Raw genomic sequence first — 25,657 nt, 5'->3', positions numbered from 1 at the left:
CTCAAACTCACCAGCTGACAAGTGCCATGCAGTTTTCACATAAAATCCTGATTTAAATTGACTCTAAACACCTGTTTATTGCGTGAATGTAATTTTCTTTGTTATACAATAACGCTGTAATCCAACTGGAAAAGGCCCCTGCTTTTGCAGGCTCTGATCTGAGATATCTCAAGACCCACTTTCCATGTCTAGTGGCTCTCTTTATGAATATAATGACTTTCAAGTTTGCTTATTAAATATTTACAATTTTCCCTTCTGAAGGTTATTCTGTTGGAAGTCAGTCTTCAGTAGCAGGTTACAGTCAGCTTCCTTTCCCTTCAGCCTCTCAAACTCATCTGACAAGTGGAACTGAAAGTAGGTGTAAACATCAAAGCTATCGGTAACATATTCGCAAAAATTGAAGGGCTGGCAGCATAATCAACCCAAAGGACTTTTCAGATTGCTTTTTGTTGTTTAGGTTAAGATTGGCTGCAATTTTCGCATGTGGCCTTGAATTCGTTCACGGAATGTTGCTCCAATATTTTATCTGCTGCTTTGTAAATTGTGCGGCAAAGCAGCAAATAAAACATTGAGCGACGTTGCCAGGCCACATACAAAAACTCCGGTGAATCTGAGCTAAAACAAGATGCCTGGCTAATGGCATTTACATGGAATGCTCAATGTAGCCTCAGTTATTCCCAATTGTATGTTTTGCAGATATTTAAAACTATCCTCCCTTTGCAATTGAAATAATTGAATGGTTTTATTCAGATATATTGCGTGATATTTTATCCTCTTGTTACTGGGAATCATGCCAGAAATAACTCTGCAATAACGTCATGACCCCGCTGAACTGCTCTGGCCTCCTCTGATCCTTCGTGTTGAATTATTCGATCTGTTTTTGAAAGCGTAATTTCTTCACTGTGAACTCTCCCAATTTCCACCGTTTAAACTGTCGAGTACTATCTAGAAGTTATTATTTCGATTTACGCTTGAAAAAGGTTTGTTTTCTTTCTGAAAACAGCAGATCAGAGTCTTAAATTCATACATGTGGCCGCCATTGAATGAAAACAACTTTTCCAAATGATGATTTGCTTTGACGTCACCCTCGTGATATACGCGACGATAATAGATTTTGATTGGGCCGTTTTTGTTAAAGACAATCAGAACAATAAATCCCTTCTGGGAGAGGGCAGAATTTAATCTAGGTTTAATGAATACATCACATAATGATTTGACGTCACACAGGAAGGGATGAGTGGGTCCCCTCTCTCGTGATATGTGCCTGAATAATAGATTTTGATTGGGCCGCCTCTGTTGAAGACAATCAGAACAATACATCCTTACTAGGAGAGGGGAGAGTTTAATGCATAAATTAATCTGAAGATGTGTGGCTACAATGAAGAAAAAATATATATATATACGCGACCCAAACCTAGACACGGCCTGCCCTGCGGGTATTCCGAGTAACAAAGAAGCAATCTGAAAAGTCATTTGGGCAATTATATGCTCTCAGCCCTTCATATTGTTTGCTGTCTTAGTGTGTCAATCATTAAACAATAGTTACTTTTTAATGCAAGTGGTGTACTTACTTGTATGTGGCTTTTCTCCTTGAATTCATGTACCTGCTACATGCTGCTGTCTCATATTGTACATTCACTCTGAAAGTAAAAGTGTTAAGTTGTATAATTTTGTTATTGCAATTTTCCCCTCTGAAGGTTTTTCTGGTGGAAGTCAGTTTTCAGTAGCAGGTTACAGTCAGCTTCCTTTCCCTGCAGCCTCTCCTACTCATCTGACAAGTGGAATTCAAGGTAGATGGGAACATTCTGAATAATCCCAACAACCATCAAATGGCATTTATGAAACATTTTAAAAGTCAGTTTTAAAATCAAATCAGTATTTAAATTGACCCTAAAAATCTGTTTATTGTGTGAATATAATTTTCTTTGTTATACACTTACGCTGTTGTGGAGCCGGAAAAGGCCTCGGCATGCACAGGCTGTGATCTGAGGTACTTCAAGACCCACCTTTTCATGTGTCTTGTGTCTTTCTTTGAGTATAATGACAAACAAGTTTTTTCATTACAATTTTTCCCTCTGTGGGTTTTCCGGTGGAAGTCAGTCTTCATTAGCAGGTTGCAGTCAGCTTCCTTTCCCTGTGACCCCTCTAACTTACTTGATAAGTGGAATTGTGGGCGAAAACATTTTGTATAATCCCAACAACTGTCACATGGCATTAAGAATAGAATTTTAAGGGTCAGTTTTCAAATAATTAAAAAATAAATATTTATTTAAATTGACTTTACTGTGTGAACATAATTTTCTTTGCCGTATGCTAAGTTAATTTAATGCTTTTGTCTGAGTCATATTTTCTGCTCTGCCAATGATCTGAGTCGCCTGCCACAGGAGACACTTGATTCAGTCCTTATTTCACCTGTGGGTGAATCAAGAGCTGGAAAAAGCTTCTGTGTAACAAGCTGTGATGTGAGGACTTCAGAACCCACCTTTCCATTCATTCAGTGTCTTTCTTTATGAGAATAATGACATACTGTACAACTTTGCTTTTATTAATAATTTTCCTCCTCTGAAGGTTTTTCTGGTGGAGGTCAGTCCTCAGTACATGTAGCAGGTTACAGTCAGCTTCCTTTCCCTGCAGCCTCACAAACACATTTGGGAACTGGAATTGAAGGTAGGTGGGAAATACTTAAAACAATTTCAATAAAACTACCGTAAAACTAAAATTTTCATTTTAAAGAGGGATTTTTCATTTTCTGAAGAAACTGCCTGTGAAAAATTGGTTGCTATGATAACATCAAAGTCAACAAACACTAACCAACCACATCAAGTTTTTCCCCGATAAATTTTCTAAAATTTCCTGAAGTTTCATGGGCTTTGCACAAACATTAAAAGAAGTTATTCAGGTTTACAGTCACTGCAGGCAGAATCTGCCTCCCATCTAAATGGGATTAATAGTCAGTTTTCACATAAAATCCTGATTTAAATTGACCCTAAACACCTGTTACCTGGCTATAGTCAGCTTCCTTTCCCTGTGACCCCTCAAACGTACCTGACAAGTGGAATTGAAGGTGGGCGAAAACATTTTGTATAATCCCAACAACTGTCACATGGCATTTAGAATAGATTTTTTAAGGGTCAGTTTTCAAATAAAATAAATATTTATTTAAATTGACTTTACTGTGTGTACATAATTTTCTTTGCCATATATAAACAATAGCCTCCATTTGGCGCGAAAATATGCGTAGATATGTCCGCGGACATCATATGTTCCGAGAAGCGAACAATTTGCTCGAGGAAAACTGTGAGCTTCGAGCCATGGCGTTTTCTCATTATATTCAATTTCTAAATGCTGCATTCTGCTGCCTGTTTACATTCACTCTTGAATATGCTACATTGAATAGTTAAACGCATGTTGTAATTTTCCCCTCTGAAGGTTTTTTCGGTGGAAGTCAGTCTTCAGTAGCAGTTAACAGTCAGCTTCCTTTCCCTGCAGCCTCTCAAACTCATCTGACAAGTGGAATTCAAGGTTGGTATATTAGAATTGAAATTATACAAAAGTTTAAGTTAACATCAGAGCTGTCACAAAGCATTTTTTACCTACTTATCTTGTATATGTTGTTTGTATCCTTCACTGGATCCTCCCTTGTAACCTACTAAGTTGGCCTTGTGTTGAGTATCATGAATTTGATCCTAATAGATGAGTTACAAAATAATGGAGGTATGGGCTCCCATTACTGTGTCACTTTGAAAGGAAAATTCTCTTGAAGGCCCACAAGCCAAACCTCACTTGTCATCTCTTTGATTGGTTTTCCTGGTGGTGTAGTGGTTGTAACATTGGACTACTGTCACACTGGCCATTCTTTGTAAAACACAATTGTTAATTAGAATAATCTATGTACTCTGACCTTTTCTATTCCAAACACTCTCCTGTGCATTACAGTTTAGATGAGTTTTGTGTGAGTCGTGTCATATCAGTAAATGTGCACGAGATCTTTAACTCCATTTTGTCGTACTTAAATATATATATATTTTTTTTGCACTCAAAACAAATTCATGTATTTAATTGACACCAAGCATGCGTTACTCAAAAGTGAAAATTCCTATACTAAGCGTTCGGGACCCTTTCCTATTCCAAAAACTCTCTTGATATTTCAGTATAGCTGAGTTTTGTGCGAGTTATTATCGTATCAGCATGAGTTTTTTTTTTCCATTTTTTCCATATGTACTTAAATATTTTTTTTTGCAATCGAAAAATAATTCATCAGTGTATTTTGACACCAACCTTGCGCAAATCAAAGTGAAAATTCCTATACAAGCAGTATGTTAAAAGTCATGCTTTCAGTAAACTGTTTGACGCAGAGAACAACTTTGACTGTGATTGCTGTTTTGTTGTAGGACAAGATAACCCTGTTGTCAGACTTCTAAAAGCAGAGTATAACAGGCGGTCTCTTTTGAGACCCCTTCTTTGGGAGAACACCTTGAAGTTACCTCTTGAATATGTTTACACAAGATTGAAAATGCTATCAAGACGAAAAACAGACTTTTGGCTAGAAAATAACGAAGTGGACATGTATGACATCTTTAGTTTTTCGCCTGATCTGATATTCCTAGAAGAAGTATTCCCAGAAGATAATCAGCTTGAAAATAGTGAAGTGGAGATGTATGATATCTTTAACACTTCAAATAAAGAGAAAGATTCCACAGTGCTGGTAGAGGGAAGCCCAGGAATTGGCAAGACAACTTTCTGCCTTAAAATAGCCTATGATTGGGCAAATGGAAAAATTCCGAAAGGGTGTTCATTTCCTGAATTTAATATTGTGTTACTTTTGAAATGCCGGGACATTGATGGAGACATAATAAAAGCCATCGATGAACAACTTCTGCCTGAAGATGACGACGTCAAGAAAGAGTTGAGGGATTACATCCAGGATATCCATAACCAAGAACAAGTTCTAATAATTTTGGATGGCTTTGATGAGTTACCTGTAGGTGCTGAACATCACGTGGATAGATTGCTTCACAGACGAATGTTTCCATTCTGCTTTCTTCTGGCGACGTCGCGTCAAGAGAGAGGAATAGAATTGAGACAGAACGTTAACTTTGATGTCCTTTTGCAAATAGAAGGATTTACTGACAAAGATGCCTTTGAGTATATCAGGAAGCACTTCAGACTTTTGGGGCCCGAACATTTGTCAAAAGGAGAGAGGCTTATCTTAGCAATCCAGGTAAACTCTTTCCTCCATGCTTTACCAAACAATCCACTGAATTTGCTCCTTCTCTGTGTCGTTTTTGAGGACTACGAGGGAGAACTTCCATCTCGCCGTACTGAGCTCTATCAGGTTATTGTTCGATGCATTTTACGAAGATTTTGTGCAAAAAATAAGTTGCCAGCTCCCCAGGATGACGAGGCTCTTGAGAAGAAATTTGAACAGAGTTTACTGGCACTGGGAGAGTTAGCTTGGAAATGCCTGTTGGAAGATCGTCTTTCATTTCGTGAAGGAGAACTTGCAAAATTTGAAGAGATGTATAAAGATCTGGCAGCTCGCATATCAGGTCTCGTTTTCAAGGAAGCAAGCCTGAAAAAGATCAACCCACAGCACGAATACCACTTCTTCCACAAAACATTTGTAGAATACTTGGCCGCAGCATACCTAGTATTTCTGTTATTGAAGAAAGACGTCGATATCTTCAAAGAGTTTCACTTAGACTTCCATGACCATATTGTAGCAAAATACCGACAAGTGTTTCTGTTTCTATCTGGTATACTGGGTGAGGAAGCGAGTATCCTTTTCAGACAGATTGGTGAGAAGCTGAAGAGTGACAACTGGGACTGGCTTAAGTGCAAAAAGGAGGAGGGAACGTTTTTTACTGAAAGTTTCAGTGAAAGTGGAAATCCTGAAAAAGTTGCGATGGTTCTTTGTTACTTAATTCCTTTACCTTTAAAAGTGCAACTAGATGTTGATGACTATCCTTTTGTCGAATTTTTTACGGTTGCTAAATACTGCAAGAACTTTTCCCAATTACAGCACCCTGTTCATTTAACTGTGCCTGACAAGTACCTTGGTAGCCCTCTCATACGAGATGCTGTTTTTGATTACCTGAAATCCTGCCCAAAACTACAGAGTTTCTCTCTTTCCACAAATGCAGCAAACCAAACTTTCGGAAATGCCTTACATGATGTTCTGTCTCACAACTCGACGCTATCGTCAGTTACTCTAAAAAATTTCGGCAACCTCCCTTGTGACGTAGCTGATATTGTTGGTAACAGTTTGGCTGCAAGCAACACCTTGACTTCAGTGACGTTTGAACTAGTTAAAGAGTGGGGGGAGGATTGGGCCAGAGCTCTTGAAAAAGGATTATCTGCTGATACACGATTGCAGTCAGTTGTCCTCAAGGTTCATGGTTCATTAAGTTACACTGCAGTGAAGGCTTTGAAAAGAGTTTTAGTCCACACATCGTTGACCTCTGTTGTCATCACCATTTTTGGAGAGTTGCAAGATTCATTAGCTGCTGCCCTTTGTGACGGACTTTTAGAACAAGCCGTTTTGAAATCTTTTTCTTTGGTTGTTTTTGGAAGGCTGGGTGAATCAGGCATCGTCTTCCTAGAAAGAGGTTTCTTGCAAAATTACTCTTTGAATGCTTTGGAAGTAAAAATCTTTGGTGAACTCCCTGACAGCTGGGTGACTGTTGTAAACCGCACTATTTCAAGAAAGAAAGCAAAGCAGTCCTACACTTTCTACCCGAATATCAGTGGAAACATCTCACCTGCCAAGGTTTCCTGTCTTTGTCCCGTTTTGGAAAAAAACAGTTTAACTCTAGAATTGGCATTAAACGTTTGGGGTGAGTTGAGTTGTGAAGCTATAGAAGATCTCGGGAAACTCTTGGTAAAGTCATCACTGGGTGGACTCACTCTCAACATTTTCGGAAAATTGACTGATGATGCTGTGAGCAGCTTCACGAGTTGTCTGAAAATGGAAACGTGCGTACAGTTCGTTACTTTCAATATTTGGGGAGAGTTGACTACTAACGGGAAGGCTGCTATTGAGCGGTTTTCAGGTGCCAACCACAATGCGAACGTAAACCTGATTGTCCATGACTTGATATCAGACTGCAGCTGTTCTCCCCATGCCCTTGATTTCTGTATTGATAATCCGTCGTTATTACCTTCAGTATTCACTAAAGTGAAGGATACTGGAACAAGTGAACTTAGTCTCACAATCAGTGGCGCGAGTGATGACTGGGCACAGGGTCTAAATGATGGTTTAACAAACAGCACGTCATTAACAACACTTGCTCTTACAATCGAAAACCATCCTAGCGAGAACATAGGGTGGATACAACATCTGCTTGAAGTAGTGTTGAAAAACACCTCCTTAGTTACACTCGCTCTCACTCTTACATTATATTCCCTCACTGACAAAGGAATAGACCTCAGCAACAGTTTGGCGAAAAACGCCTCTTTAACGGCACTCACCCTTACCATCAACAGCCGAATTGGCGACAGTTGTTGCCTTTGGCTAGTTCTGTGTGATGGTTTGGCGTCAAACAAGTCATTACATACACTCACTCTTTTAATCAACGACTACAGTGGCACGGCTAGAGACTGGATACGCGATCTGGGTGATGGTTTGGCGTCAAACAAGTCATTACATACACTCACTCTTACAATCAACAAGTACAGTGACGCGACTGGAGTCTTGATGCTGTGTCTGGATCATGGTTTGGCGTCAAACAAGTCATTAACTACTCTCACTCTTACAATCAACAACTACAGTCACGCGGCGGGAGTCCTGATGCTGTGTCTGGATCATGGTTTGGCGTCAAACAAGTCATTAACTACTCTCACTCTTACAATCAACAACTACAGTCACGCGAATGGAGACTGGATAACGGGTCTGGGTGATGGTTTGGCCAGAAATGAGTCATTAACTACTCTCACTCTTACAATCATCAACTACAGTGATGCGGCTGGTGACTGGTTACAGAGCCTGGGTAGTGGTTTGGCATTAAACAAGTCATTACATACACTCATTCTTGCAATCAACGACTACAGTGAGGTTGCTAGAAACTGGACACGGGGTCTGGGTGATGGTTTGGCGTCAAACAAGTCATTACGTTCACTCACTCTTTTAATCAACAACTACAGTGACGCGGCTGGAGTCTGGAGACTGGGTCTGGGTGGTGGTTTGGCGTCAAACGTGTCATTACAAACACTCACTCTTACAATCAACACCTACAGTAGCACGGCTAGAAGCTTGATACTGGGTCTGGGTGATGTTTTAAAATCATACAGGTCAATACATACACTCACTCTTACAATCAACAACTACAGTGACGCGGCTGGAGACTGGATGAAGCATCTGGGTGATGCTTTCGCCAGAAATGAGTCAACAACTCTCAGTCTTACAATCAATAGCTGCAGTGAAGTGAGTGAAGATCAGTTACTGGAACTGTGCAATAATCTGGCAAAAAGTGACACGTTAACTACTCTGAGTTTGACAATCAACGACCACAGTTCTACAAGTAGAGGCCTTGGATGTGATCTTAGAGAGTGTTTTGCAGACTGTAAGTCGTTAACTTCTCTAAGTTTAACGGTAAGCCTGTATGGAGAAGAACCTGTGTCCTAAAACCTACCATTCCGTGAGTAAAGTGAAAGTTAATTTACCTTATCAAATTCAATAACGAAGGCGTCTATACATAACTCGATTGACGAATGCGCTGCATCCATACAATCATGATAATTCGTGCAAGTTATATTCAACTAAGAAAATTTGTTCTCGGTCGCTAATGAAGAAGAAAACTTTCTTAGGTATCGGAAAGATGGAAAACGATTCCGGAGCACGTAAATTTAGTCGACACAGAAGTTAAATCTCTGGATTGGAGTGAATTCAAGTCGCTCTTTCCAAGCCCACTGTGAGGCTATGACCATACGACGTTTACCCTTCGTGCCAAGCCGTGTCTGTTTCAACCTTTGAGCTGTGCGTCTATCGAGTTATGGACTCTTGAAAAGTTTTAAGCGCACTCGAGAAACTGTGTTGCTCTCGGCGAACTTTTAAGGGCCATTTACACAAGCGATTTGTGTCACGTTTCACTACAATTTTTCTTGCGCAAGGCTGCAACTTCAAATCGAACTTTAAACCAATTTGTTTTTAGTGTGTTTACAACGCTGTACTTTTTTCAAGAAATCCTGCAAAATTGTGTCACGTTTGAAACATGTCCGAGCCTCCTGTGATATCTCAGTGACAAATGAGCAATGAAATGGCCGCTTGTTTACGCGTGCGATTTAAAACTGCAACTTGCGAGCGACAAAAATTGCATGTGTAAACGGGCCTTTACAGTTATCTCCTACTTTCCAAACTTCCCACACGCGTGCTAAACACGAACCAATTCTAAATTCCTAATGTCAGTTTTTGACAATGTTTAATGAGACACTTTCTTGTTAAAGTGAAGTTGAATGGTGAAGAGTATCAACCTTGCTTAGCAGTGTCATTAGCCTTTTAAGCCCTAATATCAAACCGCAAATTTTCCTCATCGGCGTCTTCATATTTGTTGTGTTACTAGTTGGGAGAAATTGCTCAAAATCAGTTTATCTTTCAGTGATCATTTGCTATATTCTCGTGATCAGCGTGTTTGATGCTTTACTTATACCGTAAACTGCCGCTGAAAAGCCACCCCCTCCGCTTACAAGCCTTCCTGGTTATAGGCCCATCTACCTGTAAACCAAAAAATACATCCGATTAAACCCCCCCCCCCCCCCCCCCGGATATAAGCCGCCGTCTAGTTTCCTTCGTGTTGTTGGTTTTAATTTTGTTCCAAATATTGACGTTTTTAGCCTTAATTAAAACGCAGTAAGTGAAACACATATTTCGATCAACACTGCTATAGCTCGTTTGGAAACGGTTTTTTTATTCCGGTTATAAGCCCCCTCGGATATAAGCCCCTCCGTTTATAAGGCCATCTAAAACGCCTTACAAAGTTGTATTAGCCCAGGGCTTATAAGCGGCAGTTTACGGTATTTCAAGGAGGACGGAGCTACTGATCTCTATAGGGGCTTAAAGGGTTAACTGTCTCCTGTCTTCAAATTTGCCTCTGTGTTAATTGTGTTTGTCAAAGGTAAGGGCGCTACTTTTATTTAGTAGTTTAATTTTGGACTTGTTGAACTGGAACTAGCTTGTAATTGAGCTTATGCAGGGAATTATCGTTGAACAAAGCTACGATACGATACGATAATGTAGATTGATTGAAGGGAATCCCTGCATAAGCCTTCGTTTCAAGGCAGCTCCATTTCTTAGCTCAAAATACGTTATTTTGTATTTACCACTGGTGACCGCGCTTGTTTGATTAATGACCCAGGAGTGGAATGAAATCTTGACAGATTAGGAGTTATCAATGATCGTTTCAACCAGACACCAAGCCAAATTCTTCATTTTTTGTGTAGTAAGTGATGTAAGAGGTTCGAGCATTTTTGGGAAAAATTCTGTGCACCGTGACGAAAGCAGGTTAGTTTTGAAAAGTTGGAGGCTGGGTATAAAATGCAGTCCGAGATAAAATCTGATTAAACATTTGCTATTAGATGTGAGGCAAGTGCAAAGGAGATCAACGTGTTAGACACAATCGTGTGGATATTTAGAAAATTAAACTCAGCCCGAGTCTAAAGCTCCATTCACACCAACAAAACATGTTTAATGAAACCGGGTTTAACAAAATGAAAATTGGTAACAGAAAGCTGAACCATTGGCTTTGACAAAGGATTCAAGTAAACGTTAACTTATGCTTTCATTTCAGTGTGCTAAATCTGCAGTCTGCAAAAATCCGAAAGCAGCTTTTATGAAGGAAACAAATTTAAACTGTGTTTAACTAAACAGCTTTTAAACGTGTTTAAGCCTTGGTGTGAATGGGGCATAAGTTTCACTCCTAAGAGCATCTAAAACTCAAAATTTAAGAAAATCCTAAAATTCAATTTGTTAAACAGAAGATATGGAAGAACACCAAGGGAAAGTGGTGTTTAGTAGCTTTGATTGATTGGTCACATGTGAGGAAATTTATCCACAGACTCATAACCTAGAACCACCTTGTGCACAGGAAAGAACTGCTCAGTAGCTTTCATTTCAATGGTCACACTTTAGGATTACATCCTCAGACTCAAAACTTGAACCATCTTGTACAGAATCATAAACACCACACGAAAGTACTGCCCGGTAGCTTTCATTTGAATGGGGACACTTAATGATTTTATTCACAAACTCAAAAGGTAGAACCACCTTGTACAGCATTGCTGTAGGAGTGGAAGAGTTTACGGTTTTCTTGAAAAGTGTCATTGTATATTAAGAATCTATCAAAGTTCCCCGCAGAGATGCTTCTCTTCCTGTCGATCCCAACATGTGGCATGTAATGCAAATGCATGGTTATGTTGTTGTTTTATTGTGCACATACCTTGTTCTGTTACCCTGGCCGTTTCTAATTGCGCACAAGGCTGGGTGAAGAATTTTATCTCGGTCTGCAGCCGATACTCAGTCTGAAGTCTGCAACGTAAGGGTGAGTCGATATTGATGTCACATAGTCGATACCTGGGAGTGTTCAAGTATCGATACTTGTGAACGACACAGGTTTTGTTTCGATGCCGTTCAACTGACAACTTCAAAGAAGCGTGATGTGTATTCCACATAACGTTGGAGGAATTTTAATTCTTACTGCTCTCAAGCATAACCTTTTTTTGCGGAAGAATTTTACTGTTCTCTTGGCAGCACAGCAACTTGAGCGTTCTCTACTCGTTTAAGCCTGGATTCTACCGACGGTAATGATGTCATAGTACAAGTCTGGAGCAAAGACGTCACAGTATCGCTATAAAAGAAAGTGCCAAGTATCGGGAAATATCTCACGAATATCGTATCGCATGTGAAGCTGGTATCGGCTCACTGTTACCTGCAGACTACCGAAGTATTAAGTGAGAATGAAAGTCCGTTGTCATGGTAATAATGTGAATTTGCTGTTGGGGTGACTGTGGGGTTTCTCTTCTCTCATGATTCCCAAATGGATCGGTTTGTTGACGAAATTACCTTTTAAGTGTAAGTAATGTAAATAGCTGTTGAAGACCGTGAAAGTCAAAGCAGCTGTTAAGTGTATTTGAACATTTTAGAATCAGAAGACACAAATCGAGAAGGTTTTGTCTTCTTTCTATGATCCTTGTACTGACAAATCTCCTGTATTTCAAGTACGGGGAAACATTGTTTCTTGCCAAATGTTATTGCTTTCATTAAGTAAAGTGTAACCAACGTGAACATTATTTCATGCTATGTCACGCTGTACAAACAAAAGACATGGTATAAGTTTTGTAGTTAGGTAGATAGCAATTCTACAGCCGTACATATTTCTGACAGGGTGCATTTGATACCTCAATATAATTGTACATAGACGTTTTAACATTTTAAAATCAGAAGACACAAATCGAGAAGGTTTTGTCTATTTTCTATAATCCTTGTTCTGTTAAATCTCCTGCAATTCAGGTACGGCATGAAATTGTTTCTTGCCAAATTTCATTGGTTTTATTAAGTGTAACAAATGAGTACATTATATCAAAGACATGGTATAAGTTTTGTAGTTAGGTAGACAGCAAATGTGCAGCCGTACATATTTCAAGCTTGGGGTGCCTCAATCTGGTACCTCAATTGTACATGGACATTAATGAACTTGAAGTTCAAGGCAGATTTAACATTTTAGAACCAGAAGACACAAATTCAGAAGGTTTTGTCTTTTTTCTATAATCCTGGTGCTGTTAAATCTCCTGTAATTAAGGTACGGCATGAAAGTGTTTCGTGCCAAATGTGTTTTCATTAAGTAACGTGTAACCAACGTGAACATTATTTTATGCTATGTTGTGCTGTACAAACCAAAGACATGGTGTAAGTTTTGTAGTTAGGTAGATAGCAATTGTACAGCCGTACATATTTCTAACAGGGTGCATTTGGTACCTCAATTGTACATAGACGTTAATGAACTTGAAAGTTAAAGCAGCTTCAACATTTTAGAATTGGAAGACAGAAATTGAGAAGATTTTGTCTTTTGCTGTAATCCTTGTAACGCAATTGCAGGATTGAATTTTTTGTGCCAAGTGACTTTTACCAAGTAGATTACAAGAGACAAATATGAAATTGACTCCGAGAAACGAAGTCAGAGTAAAATGTAACATTAGAATATTATTAAACCATTTGAAGTTTAAATGCTTGAGTATGGTATTTGTATTTGATTTACAGATCAACGTGAAATGTTCCTAGAATACCAATTGGTCCATCAGAATATAATCGAAGGGAACAAAGAAACTCGTCAATTGAAGGAATTTGTATATATCTGCTGTTTGATTTACAGAGATCAACATTGAATTTCTCCTTTTCAAACTCACTGATAATTCATTAAGAGGAAGCAAATGAAATCACCACAGTAAACGAGATTTGGAAATATGATCGTAATTATCCTAAAATTTGGTGAGCGGTTGCTTTGAATGTCTTCATAAACTATTAATGGTTTGAGAAGTTACATCAAACACACGAAAGAGTGTTTGATGCGATTTCTAAACACCTCGAATAGTTGGCTGAAAAAGCGAGGCGCACTTCTCGTTGTTTGAAAATCGTATGAAACACTCTTCCTTGTGTTGAATACATTATTTACAATACCAACACATTTCACAGCAGGGAGATGATGACGATACGAATTTCATCAACCAGGGCGCATTTTCTCCATGTGCCAGCTTAGAATTAACCTTAAAAGAGATGAATGGACACACAGCGAGGACAAAATGTGATGTACTTTTATTTTTTTGAAAATATGAATTGGAAGTACCTGTGCCCCGTTTAATCTTGTTGCCCTGAAATGGTGCTCGGACATGGACCCTTGTATTAACGGACCTTTTGATTGGTGCAATGACAGGAAGCAGAGCACTGCGACGGCAAAGAACGTGTATCACTGTGCAGGGCACGGGCCTTAACTCTAATGTTGATACTCGTAGGCCGTTTGATCTTGGTGCCCTGCCTTAGCACCAGTAATGTTAACACTTGTCCGCCATTCCAGGGTACGGGCGCTAGTCTGCGCACAATTTGCTGACTGCACCAACTTTTCCTGCGCCTCTGTCTTTAAATTAACAAAATTGCGAAATGGTCAACAGAAGAAAAAGGTTTTCTCTTAATACCTTCAAAAAACATTTTTGCTACAAATGGAGTTGCCCTTCGCTCTCTCGCAGAATTTAACTTTCGCCAACGTAAACTTCCTATAGTACAAAATTGGTAACTAGAATCCTCAAAACCTCGAACTATATGCAATTTCTCCTGCTTTCTGCTTTTACATAATTTAGCCGCAGGTAATTCGACCTTTTCATGTCGCTATAATGAGTGACCTGATTATTTTCTTGGTTCAAGTTATTGAGATTCAACTCTGCAAAAAATTCATCATTGAAGCTTTCTGGTCAAACTCAAGTTATGTCGGTTTTGTTTGTGTCTCATTCTTTTTTGAAAACTGAAGAATAACGATTTTTTGACATTTTCTGCTGAAACGCTTGGAGCTGACGTAATTTGTTTTTTGTACCATGAAGAAACTCGGAGCACTACTGCTTTCCTGTACAGTCAACTCTCGTTGTAGCGGACACCCTCGGGACGTCGTTTAGTGTCCGTAATAGCGACAGTCCATAATAGCAGGGTGTGGGGATCAACAGAGGTGCCGGCCTGGGGCTTGAGATTCCAGTTAGTTATGAGTTACGTGGCGACCCAAAATATCTTATAAGACTTGACAAGCTTATCAACAGTAGCGAATCTTCTAAGCAGTCATTGGGAATGGAGGATGAGGGCTTGGTCTCTCCTAAAGAGTCTGGAAGGAAAAGGCATAAGCTGAAGTGGAAACGCAGAGTCTGTTGTACAGCCACTAACGAGATTGGTGCGAAAATAAACATTCCAGAAATCTTTTGAAGTGTGTTTTGACAAATGACGAACATCAGACTGCAATTTATGTTACATGCGAAGTTCACCGTCTCCGCTTTATCGAGAGTTAAAACAATAAAATTTGTTATGTTTGTACCACAAAAGTGTCCGTAATTCCGTTATAGCGGGAGTCTGTTTCAGTCAAATCCCTATAGCTTTCACCGGGGATCTGTATTTTGTCCGTAATAGCGGGGTGTCCGTTAGGCGAGAGCTGACTGTATTTGGTCATGATGCACTGAATATTCTTCGTCCGTAGTCAACCGATATGAATGAATGAATGAATGAATGAATGTTTATTTCCCACAATTATAAGTAACATAATAAGTACATGGTGCAATTTACATTGAAGTCGGGAGGAAGACTAAAGAAACCCTTACGGGCTTTTACAAAGTAGTCCCCCTTTGATTCAAATTACAATTTTAAGCTAAATTAATCAGGAGATATGCGTAATTTCGTGTCAAGGATGCGCAGATGAACAGGAAACACTTGCCTATTAGAAAAAGATGATTAAGGTTTTAAATCGAAGATGAGTCTTTTAAGTCGCCGTATATTCTTTGCATTCAGTAAGATCTGTCCAGATCTGGTTTTAGTGTCTTGTAGATACTACAGAGGAAAGCTGTTCCGTTTTCTTTTGATATTCCTAACAGTTGCTCTCAACTACAAAACGGATTCAGAGCCCATATATCTGAACTAAGGAAAGTTCAGGACGAATGGACGAGCAGGGTACATCTTGAAGCCCAAAATTCTCAGAGATGGTAAGTTCAGCGTGTTCCGTCATGGAGCCAGGGTATAAAAATAGATTTTCCGGGATACGGGATGTGGCGGGTTAAAATGGATAGGGATTCGATGAATAGAGCTTTTTAGGGATGGATACCCGATAGAACCCAATGGAATATGCTATATTAATTTTGAGCGAATGCTGCCGAAATGCGGTGAAACAATGACGCAGATTTGTTTCTGAGCGTTTCACGCTCGTGTGGGTCTGGATTCTACCTTTGCTTGGTGACGTCACTCGCCTGCTCTCGTCCCAGCCTTTACTCGGGCAACAAGGCGCTCGTGAAACAGTGTCCAGAAACCAGGCTGGCAATGACGCACTCAAGTAAATCCAAAACCAAAGTGCATTAGGAGAGAACGCTACTTCACTCGTGTTGAATAGCGGGGCGAGGATGGCGGATACATATGATTGGTAAAAGGCGGCATTGGAGAGCACTTTTCTAAACCTTTTGAAATTCTTAGTTTTACCCTAATAGTGCTACTGTATGCCATGCGAAACTCAATTTACTGTTCTTGTTTGTAGCTGACGCAAAGTTTAACCCTAACACAAAGACAGAAATTTTTGGAGTGGAGAAAGTGACGGTATCCATAAAGGTAACAACTTGTTTATTTTCTTCTGCCATTCGCGACATTCACACGCGGCCAACACGCAGGTCACGACATTGAGGCTAAAATCGGTGAGTTGTCACACTCAGAGTCCGTGTTCCTCTTGACCAGCAACCTTGAAATAACTTCGATAACTTAGGTGACGGATAGTCAACCCAGCCTCCCCACCCCCAATCTCCAACCTGGAGGAACAAGAGGCTATTTTTTTGTGATCTCTCTCTTGTCCCCGCCCTCCCTTCCCCCCAAATAAATCGTGCACTCTTAAACCCACCAAGAGAAATAATCTCTAGCCTTCATAAATAAGGTGACGAGGTCCAATACCTGCCTGTTTCATTTTGTTTATCTAATTAATTAGCTAAAGGCAGGAGCATAATATCTGCTCTTGCTGAAGTGAGAAGTTTGTGTGCGCTGAAGGTAAACTTAAACTGTTTCCTTTGTGGTTTTTCCAGGTATTTTCTGCTCAGCAGCTTCCAAAACCTGCAGACACCAAAGGCGAGGCTCGTACAAAGGGCGAGGTACGTAAGAACAACAAGATAAAAATGTTGTGTAATTTATGACATTTTGGGAGCGTGGTTGTGGAGAGATCAGCGGGTTAGATTTCACACTGAGTAGGGAGACCGAAACCTCGCTTGGTCAGGGCTAGTCTTTGTATACTGCGCTGTTGTGCCCTTAGGCAAGATAGCGGTTTTCGGTTGAGTGTGACGAAAGTAATTTCGCGTTTGTTTTGGTCTTGCCTTACCGCGCTTTGTTTAGCATAATTTCAGCCCTTTCTCAGCCACTGAAAAATAAACCAAAACCAACTGTGACTTGCTCGCACGCGTTTTTCCCGCGTTTGGCGCCAGTTACATATATTTGCTCCGAATTCGGATTGGTTCTTTACGTCGTTTTCGTCTTTTTTGATTGGTCAGATTAATTACTTTGGTTTTAGTTTAACAACGCTCAAATGCAAATTCCAATAAATGACATGAGTACCAACATACGCTTACTTCAAATAAGTTGAGTTGCTCGTCCAACCAATCTACAGTACAACCTCACTTATTCTCGTGAATTTTCGCAATGCAGAAAAGACAAGAAAACAGTTAGATGGTCGAGTGGAAAATGTGAAATCTTCTACTCCATATTTTCAGTCTAAAATCGCGAAAATAGCGCCTCTCAAAATACGGTTTCGCCGATTTTGTGGAAATTCAAGATAAGAATAAGTTATCTTGGAGGTTGCAAATGAAGACGACAGGTATTCAAGTCCTTCTGCAAGGGCTCTCTTCTTTCTAACAAGACCCATTTTCATATTGCTCACAGCTTGCCGTAAGCTCTCTCCAAACTGTGCTGCGTAAACAGCATAATCCTCTGCAGATAATAAAAGCTCGGAAAGAAACCTGTGAGTGTGTGTATACTGTGCAGATGCCAGGAATTATTGACTTGTTTGTATGTTTTCTTGCTAGGTTATTGATCCTTATGTTAAAGTTGATTTTCATGGTATCCCAGCAGACACTGCTTCTTTTAAAACAAAAGTAGTGAAGGACAATGGTAAGAAACCTGCCGAACCGACGTTGGACCAACACTTGTTTCCATATTCCAAAATCGCCTTGGAGAATAGTGCATTTTTAAGGGTGTATGAAAGACAATAGGCCATTTCCAAGTTGCCTCCAGGCGAATAGCCGTGGGAACAATTTCTAGTCTGAACGACAAGGATTGAAATCCTCCAATCAACAACAGCCTAAGAGAGGATTGAAACGCACCAATTAAAAGAAACTAAAGTGCTATTTATACTGTCACGCAATCAGTCGACACCATCGCCTGATGAAGACCAGGCAGTATAGCGGTCGAAACGTCGCGATCCACCTCTTTGTGACTCAATTGTGAGACAAACGATTAAACTCAGCTTTCATTTCAAACCACGATGATGAACACCTTTCATAAAATTAGTTTTGTTTGCAAATGAATTTTCATAATAAAAACTATGCACAAAGCCTCGCTTTCATAACGAGGTTCAAAGGCTTGGAAATGACCCATCAAATGGAGCACAAGGTGTTATTAACAACCCATTAATTAACAATTATTCACCGAAGTGGAGGTGGATAGTGGTGGAGGTAAATATCCACCACTTTCACCGACACTGAGGTTAATAATTGTTTTAGTATATACCACACAAGCTGATTAACTAGCGGGCCAAAATTCCGTTATTTTTGACAGTATACCGACAAATGGTGGGAAATTTTGAAATTCACGCGCGCCGCGCGGTAAGCGATTTCTTGTTGTAGAAAGTTCCGTCTCGCTTTCTTGCGAACAAGTAAAACTTTTTGAGATACTTGCTTAGTTGCTAAGGTGTCATTTCTTTAATTGTTGTGTGAAATTCGTCTTGATTTTGAAACCATGCTACAAAACACTAGATGTTTCATTGTCTACATTGTAATTATAGTGCTCAGCAGTTTTCGTAAACAAGGCATTGTAGTTTCATTTTTCGCCTTAGAGTATGAGGTTGGAAAGATTTAATAACTTACCATTTAATACCGTCAAACTAAACTTTGTTGCCATATTTGTACTTTTTTGCAACAGCTGCCTCGTTTATCTGAATAAATTCCTCTTTAGTGACCGTGGCGAAACGGGAGGCCATCTTGTTTCTCCTCGGTTGCTCGGAGGTGAATAGTACTTGGCTAATCACCTCCGAGCTAGCCAATCAGCGCGCGCGAAAGCCACTATTTATTTGTGTGGTATATACTAAATGGTGATATTTCGCTATTTTACCGACTCTAATTTCGTTTTCTTTTGCAGGTTTTAACCCGGTGTGGGAAGAGGAGTTTAAAAAAGTTCTCCTCATGCCAGAGCTTGTCATGATTAGATTTGCTGTTTTTGATGAAGATGTCGGTCTTGCGGATGACTTTATAGGACAGTTCTCAATTCCCTTCACCAGTTTAAGGCCAGGTAGGATATTTTGCTTTAGGCCCCTGAAAATGGAGATATTTAATGGAGATATTTAATGTTCCTTTCCCAAGTAACCAATAAAAACATTCAGTTTTATTAGCGTAAAGGCGCTGCTATGCTACGTTATTTGTCTTGCAACTTGTCCCAGAATTTGGTTGCGCCGTTCATCATCATCACCACCATCATCATCATCATCATCATAATCATTTTAAGAGTAGCTTATACAGCAAATATTGCGAACACTGAGTGGGTTCTTTAACGTCCCACAGAGTTATTTACGAACAAGGGTTGTGAGACGGGGCCTACGGTTTATCGTCCTTATCCGAGAAGACTAGAAAGTCTAACCATTTGCAGATGTCATTACAAAGGCAGCACTTTCTCGTCAGTTATTCATAGACCCTGAGTGTTGGTCCGGCCGGGGTTTGAACCCGCGACCTCCCGCATGGTAGTCCGGCACTGACTCTACCAACTGAGCTAACCGGTCGGGGGTTCAAATGTATCCTATATTCACTAGTTTGTTTTCGTTCTTTCTTGTTGTGCAGTCTATAATTTATTATCTCAAGTATTTATTGATCCAGGTCTATCACAAGACCCGGCATCTCTCAACGTCTTGTCGCTGTGGTCTTGTAAACTTCGAGTTTTCAATTTGGTCTCATTTGTTAAAGATGACGTGTGAGCGAGCGAATATCGGTCTGATATATAATCAAACCGATCTTCACTCCACGCTGCTGCATCAACAGAAAAAGAAATCAGCCAACAAATAGTAACATGCAATGGAACCTATTAATCGGGCCAATACATCCGTACGTGCAAATCACCACACGTCTTCCTATTCCGGCACATGCCAGTCGAACGCGTCCATAACGCACGGACAGGCTCGGAAATCTGTCCCATACCAGTTCATGTTCAGTCCGCAATTCCTGCTTAGTGATCACTTACACCGAGTGCTTGCGATCGCCATCTACTATTGAATTCGCCTTTGACGAGCATTTAAGTATTACATTCAGTAAGAATAATTGCACGTTCGTACAATTCATTGCATTCTCGTTCTCTTTTCAGGCTATAGGCACATCCATTTGTTAGGTAACAAAGGTGAACCACTGGGATACGCCACCCTCTTTGTTCATATTCAGATCAACGGTGGCTCCAAGACAGACAGATCTTCGTATGCGGTAAGATTAGGGGAATATTAATTAATTTGTCGAATTTCAGGGAAGGGGATTATGGACTATACCGGAGGGGGGGTGGGGAAGATCCACCCGAAAGGGCCACCCTTTTTAGGCCGGAGATTTCACAAATTGGTGAAATGAAGAAGCCTGTTATTTGCGTATTTAAGGGTCGTTTAAGGTATCTCGAGTAGGACTACCGAAAAGATATCAGTGTCAAATGTAATTATGAGAAATGGGAACCATTTTCTATCTAATTATAAGATATATGAAAGAGTTACCTTACTTGTCAAAAATGGTGTATGAAGAGGTAAGGGTTTGGACCTCGGGGCGGAGCCTCACAGCATAAAACTTTGTTGACTCCCTCCCCCCCGCGGCCCCCTAGTGACGATCGTATCACTTGGGTTTAATTTATTTGTGGCATTGCGGTTGTAATGCGAGTTATTCAATTTCCCCCCCCCCCCCCCCCTGTTTATTATGCTATACAAGATGCTACTGTTCATTTCGCCGTTCAAGATGAATCTAACTTCTTAATCCGTGGAATTTATGCCACGTTAGGATCCTTGATGTGTGACCATTCGAATAAAAGCTGCTTTAATAATAGAAAACTTTTAGAACATCCGCTTATTAGATTTACGAGGTGGATATAGCTGTTGAGTCCATGTATTCCAAAACTTGTGATGTAACTCATTAATCAAGCTTTTTCTTTTCTTCCTTCAGGAGGCGGCCTCCCCGAAGATCTCAATCACTTAGCAACATGGTGATGATACAATCATTATCCGTTTTCTACCTAGTGTAGTGAACTGGAGGCTCGAAGATGCTTTATTTTCACGGATGAAACCGCCACGGGAAGGGGTTCAAATCACCATTACCAACAATAAGCTGTTACGCCATGAAACACCACATGAAATGTATCGCTTAATGATGCAGTCACGCTCCATTGCCTCTCCAGTGATATGCGGGCCTTTGATAGATACCCAATGCAAAAATGGCAGACAATTTAATATTCTTTTGTCTGCATTCAAATTAGCCTTAGTTGCCTCGTTTATGAGTTCAAAAATCAAAAGAATATTTTACCTTGAACGAGTTTACTATAAAAATAAGCGAAAAAACGGAACGACGTTTCGGTGGGATCTTGGCACTATTATCAAGTAAAGAATGTAACAGAAAAGATAATTTTTACAGAAAGTAAAGGTGTGAAATAGAATAAATTAAATTAAGACTAAAAGTTACTGTCCAGTGTTCATTCAGAGAAGTGTTATAAAGTGAGAGTTATGTCCGTTCACTGGGTTAGACAAATAGTTTCGCGCGAATAGACCTCTTTCATAAATGGAGGGCTTAATTGTTATTCTTTTGTATGCATTTAAATTAGCCTTCCTGGCCTCGCTAGCATGTGTAAAAACAAAAGTATTTTCACTCAAAAGCGAGGTCAAGAAGGCTTATTTGCATGCACATAAAAGAATACTAATTATGCCCTCCATTATGAAAGAGGTCTATGGAGTCTGACTGGGTGTTTAGACTCAGTTTCTTCTTGCGGATCCAAAGCATTTCAAAGTTTAACGAGGTTAGTAGGGCTAATTTGAATGCAGACAAAAGAATAGTAAAATGTCAATCACTTTTGCGTGAAGTTTATTAATCATCAGTAATTTCACCCATTTTGTGGAATAGAGGCCTAACGGCAGCCTCGTCTCCATGGTCCTTGTGAAATACAAAATGGCGGGTGGCGAAGACACGTGACAATCGTGGAGCATTTTGTGATGCGAACGTGACATACTTGATTTTCATCGTCGCTAGAGTTTTTCGGGATCAGATATGGCACTTTACCAAACGCATAGCGAAGACAAAAATCAAGTGCGTCATTTTTCAGCGAGTGCCAATGTCTTCGCTGCTCCCATTTTGAAATTTTCAAGGACCCTGGCGACGAGCTTGGCTCATATCAGAAAAACAAAGGAAAATGCATATGGCCTGCGAAAGAATTTTCATATTAATTTAATCATAATAGTGCTGGTAGTACAATACTTAGTGCGAGTTCCGTTTACACAGAGCTATAGCTTCACTAAACGGAACTAAGTATTATTAAGGGTAAATCTTGTCAGCGGTCAGTGAATGGTCGCTTGGCGACCAAACCGTTGACGATTGTAGCCGTGATCATTAAATCATAATCATTATTTCTTAATTATTATTGCTGTTTTAAATTAAGATGGGTTCCGCATCTTTTTCAAAGTCGGTGACGAGATAACTACGCTATTTGGATTTGATCGCGATATCAATACGATAACGATACTCTGAAGTCATTGCCCATAGCTGTTGTCATGACATCATTGTTGAAGATGCAGAGTTGTTATCTCGTACCCAGATGTTTTCGTTCCCAAAGTTTGAGAAGATCTGGATACGAGATTAGTAGAATTAATGTTTCAATAACGCTATGAACGACAAGTGAAGTCCACCCGAAAATATGCCGGACTTAGCAATTCTAAGTTAAGGTGGGGGTAAAATTGAATTTGAATGGAATTTTAAGAGGTTTGAAGAAGAGATAAAAGAAAGAAAATGATTTTTAAAACACCAACAAACAGTTGATACCCACGCAAGAGCACCCCAGGTTTCTAGTGGACTAACTTGGTATCCGTCTATTAATTATTAACTACAAATTCTAATTTTAAAACTTCACTGAATCTTCAATATTTCTTATTTCTCTTAATTTTACCAATCCTTCTAGAAAAACTATCTCCTCCCAAATATACCCAAAATTCACCTAAAAATTCACAAAACACCCAACAACATAGATTTACGGGATAAGCAGAAGGTTTTTGGATTGCTTGAAACGTGAACGAGATATTTCCATGAAACCGATTTTAAGCGGCATGGAAACGGCTTTCAGGTTTACCCCCGCCTTAAAAGAGGGATCAAATAAGGAAGAAAGGAAGGAAGGAGGGAAGGAAGGCAAAAATAGAGAGAAAGAAAGAAAGAAAGACATAGAGAGGAGAGAAAGAATTACTTACTTGAAACGGTCCGTTCTTTGTTTTGATAGTCCCTATTCCGAGTTTTGGGATATTTAGTGAGTTAAAGGGAAAGTGTCATTGTTTTTTTTTTCTTTTTTTTTTTTTTACCTCTTTTGTTAAAAATGGTGAAGTAAGACCTTCACATAGCTACAAAATAATCATAGAACAACGAGACGAAAGAAATCAACTCAATTCTTAAAAGAAACAACTTGTGATCTGTTCTAGCGCATTTTGGAAACAAAAACGCAAGAACTTGAAAAACGTTAGCCTAACATTTTTCAAGTTTCAATCCATTCCGACCTGCTCTGTCTCTGTCCAGAGGCACTAATCTACAGTTTTATTACCCTGGGTGATAATTTCTAACAAAACAAGACAATTTTTGTTTTGTTTCTGTTGACAAACAAACGTTTTTTGGATTTTGAAATGACATCAGATTCGCTTGATACTTCCCATTTAAATTAAGCGGTTTAAATAATTCTATTTAGAAAATTTAAGTAATAAAATCGGTATTGGATTTGGAATTAATTGCGAATAATTATTTATTTATTAATCGTAAATAAGGGTTCACTTATCGATTAACGTAGCGTTGGCCTCGATGTTGTCGCATTATAAATCACATGATCACCCCTCAAACGAGACATTAAATTTTTTCTTAACGTTTGATGATAAATGTTGTTATTGAAATTCAAAATAAAAAATGGATTTCCCTGAATAACTACAATGGGAATGCAACGAATAAGGTCTTTTCTTGGTTTTGTCGACCGTGCTTAATCTCGTACCCAGATCTCAGTCGGTTCGGGAATGTCGAAATGTGGGATTGTGTGATCTGGGTACGAGATTAGGCCGTACACGATAAAACATAATGTTAAGAAGTAATTTAGTGCCGTCCACAGGGCACCCAGGTTATGCCAGCCCCGGCCTTATACGTTAAAAAGAAATCCTTACTTTTTACCATTGGGTAAGCAGTTTTAGGGTTAGGTGTAACACCAATGAGAAAAGGAGGTACCTGGGAAAGAGTTTGTTTGGAATTTTACCAGGATAGGACAAGGCGGAGAGCTCGAAACGCCAGCTTTGTTTTCAGAACACACCTTTCAGGTGGAAAGGTATATAGGGAAGTTTTCCGACCTCACCCCTGACGAGTTTTCTTGTTTGTGATCTGGGGTTTTTCATATCTGTACAGTACAACACACCAAACGTGAGGTTCACCAGGTACCGTTTTCGGTTTTGAATAACAAAGAGTCAGGGTTTTGTAACACTTGTAATAAGCACTTATAGCTACTTGTGTATGGCAATTTTTTATTAAATACGACTAGGTCAAAAGTGCTCTCAAATTTTGTACACAATTGAAAATTTTATTACAAAATGAGTAATAAGGAATAGTTAATTTTTTTTACCATGATCTTGCCTTTGTGCAAGGTGTTTGATGAAATATCGATCATTTTTTGTTGGGATACTTCAGGTCGATGCAGTCAACTCCCGCCTTGCGGACACCTCGCAATTACGGACACACCGATAATACGGACAGCAACTAAATCCCCGGGAAAAATAAATTACAGACGTTTGACTGAAATATATATCTTCCCGCTATTAAGGACACTAACTTGCTGTCCCGAGAGTTGCCGTAATAAAAGGAGTTGACTGTAGTCGTGGATGTCAGTGATCAGGTTCGAGGAGACTGGAGCGAGACAGGGAGCCGATGCCGATGGGGACTGGGAATAGGCGTCCTTTCCAATGTCTCCCAGTGGTTCTGCCATCGATTCAGTGTCGCTCCAGAGAGGGAGGGGGTGGAATGAATCCGTGACCAGCCCAAAGAATGTCTGCGTAGAGGCTAAAGCTTTCTCTCCTTATATGATTCGTGTTCGCCGAATAAAAACTTCGCCTTTTTTGAATCTCAGTATGAAAGCAAGGCATCTAGCAAGGCTTTTCATTTAAAAATTAGTTTTGTTCGGATTTAAATGAAAACTAACTTCCATGGTAAAAACAATGCACTAAGCCACGCCATCATAATGAGATTTTTTGGATACATTGACTTCACCGTTGGCGAACTTGTTTAGCCCTGGTAGGCGTTTACAAGCTCAAACTTTCAAGAAATCTTGTCTGATAAGATAGGGTGTACTGTAATGAACTGTGATGTGTGGTAAAAAAGAGATTAATTTGGTCAAAATAAAGGATAGCTTTGTCTTACTGTCCCTGGCTTATTCTTTGTTTTTATTTGGTTTAGAAAATGTGGCAAAATA

The 25,657-nt window shown here is 39.6% G+C and overlaps 2 protein-coding genes across 2 annotated transcripts in view; both read left to right on the top strand.

Annotated features, from left to right (window-relative positions):
- Positions 1-25,657, top strand: part of LOC146477755 (uncharacterized) — a 112,563-nt gene that overhangs the window by 62,919 nt on the left and 23,987 nt on the right. The gene's annotated exons all lie outside the window — the stretch shown is intronic.
- On the top strand, positions 15,875-23,521 carry LOC146477756 (1-phosphatidylinositol 4,5-bisphosphate phosphodiesterase delta-4-like). Its single transcript, XM_085113185.1, has 7 exons — positions 15,875-16,142; positions 16,254-16,324; positions 16,786-16,851; positions 17,776-17,860; positions 19,106-19,255; positions 20,315-20,427; positions 21,142-23,521. Exons 1-7 carry the CDS (start codon positions 16,136-16,138, stop codon positions 21,172-21,174), a joined length of 525 nt encoding a protein of 174 aa, XP_084969311.1. The 5' UTR covers positions 15,875-16,135; the 3' UTR covers positions 21,175-23,521.

This window comes from Pavona decussata, unplaced genomic scaffold, assembly GCF_977016875.1.
Source record: "Pavona decussata unplaced genomic scaffold, jaPavDecu1.1 SCAFFOLD_69, whole genome shotgun sequence".
NCBI lineage: Eukaryota > Metazoa > Cnidaria > Anthozoa > Scleractinia > Agariciidae > Pavona > Pavona decussata.
The sequence above is the reverse complement of the archived record's forward strand: the minus strand, read 5'-3'. Positions and strand labels throughout refer to the sequence as shown.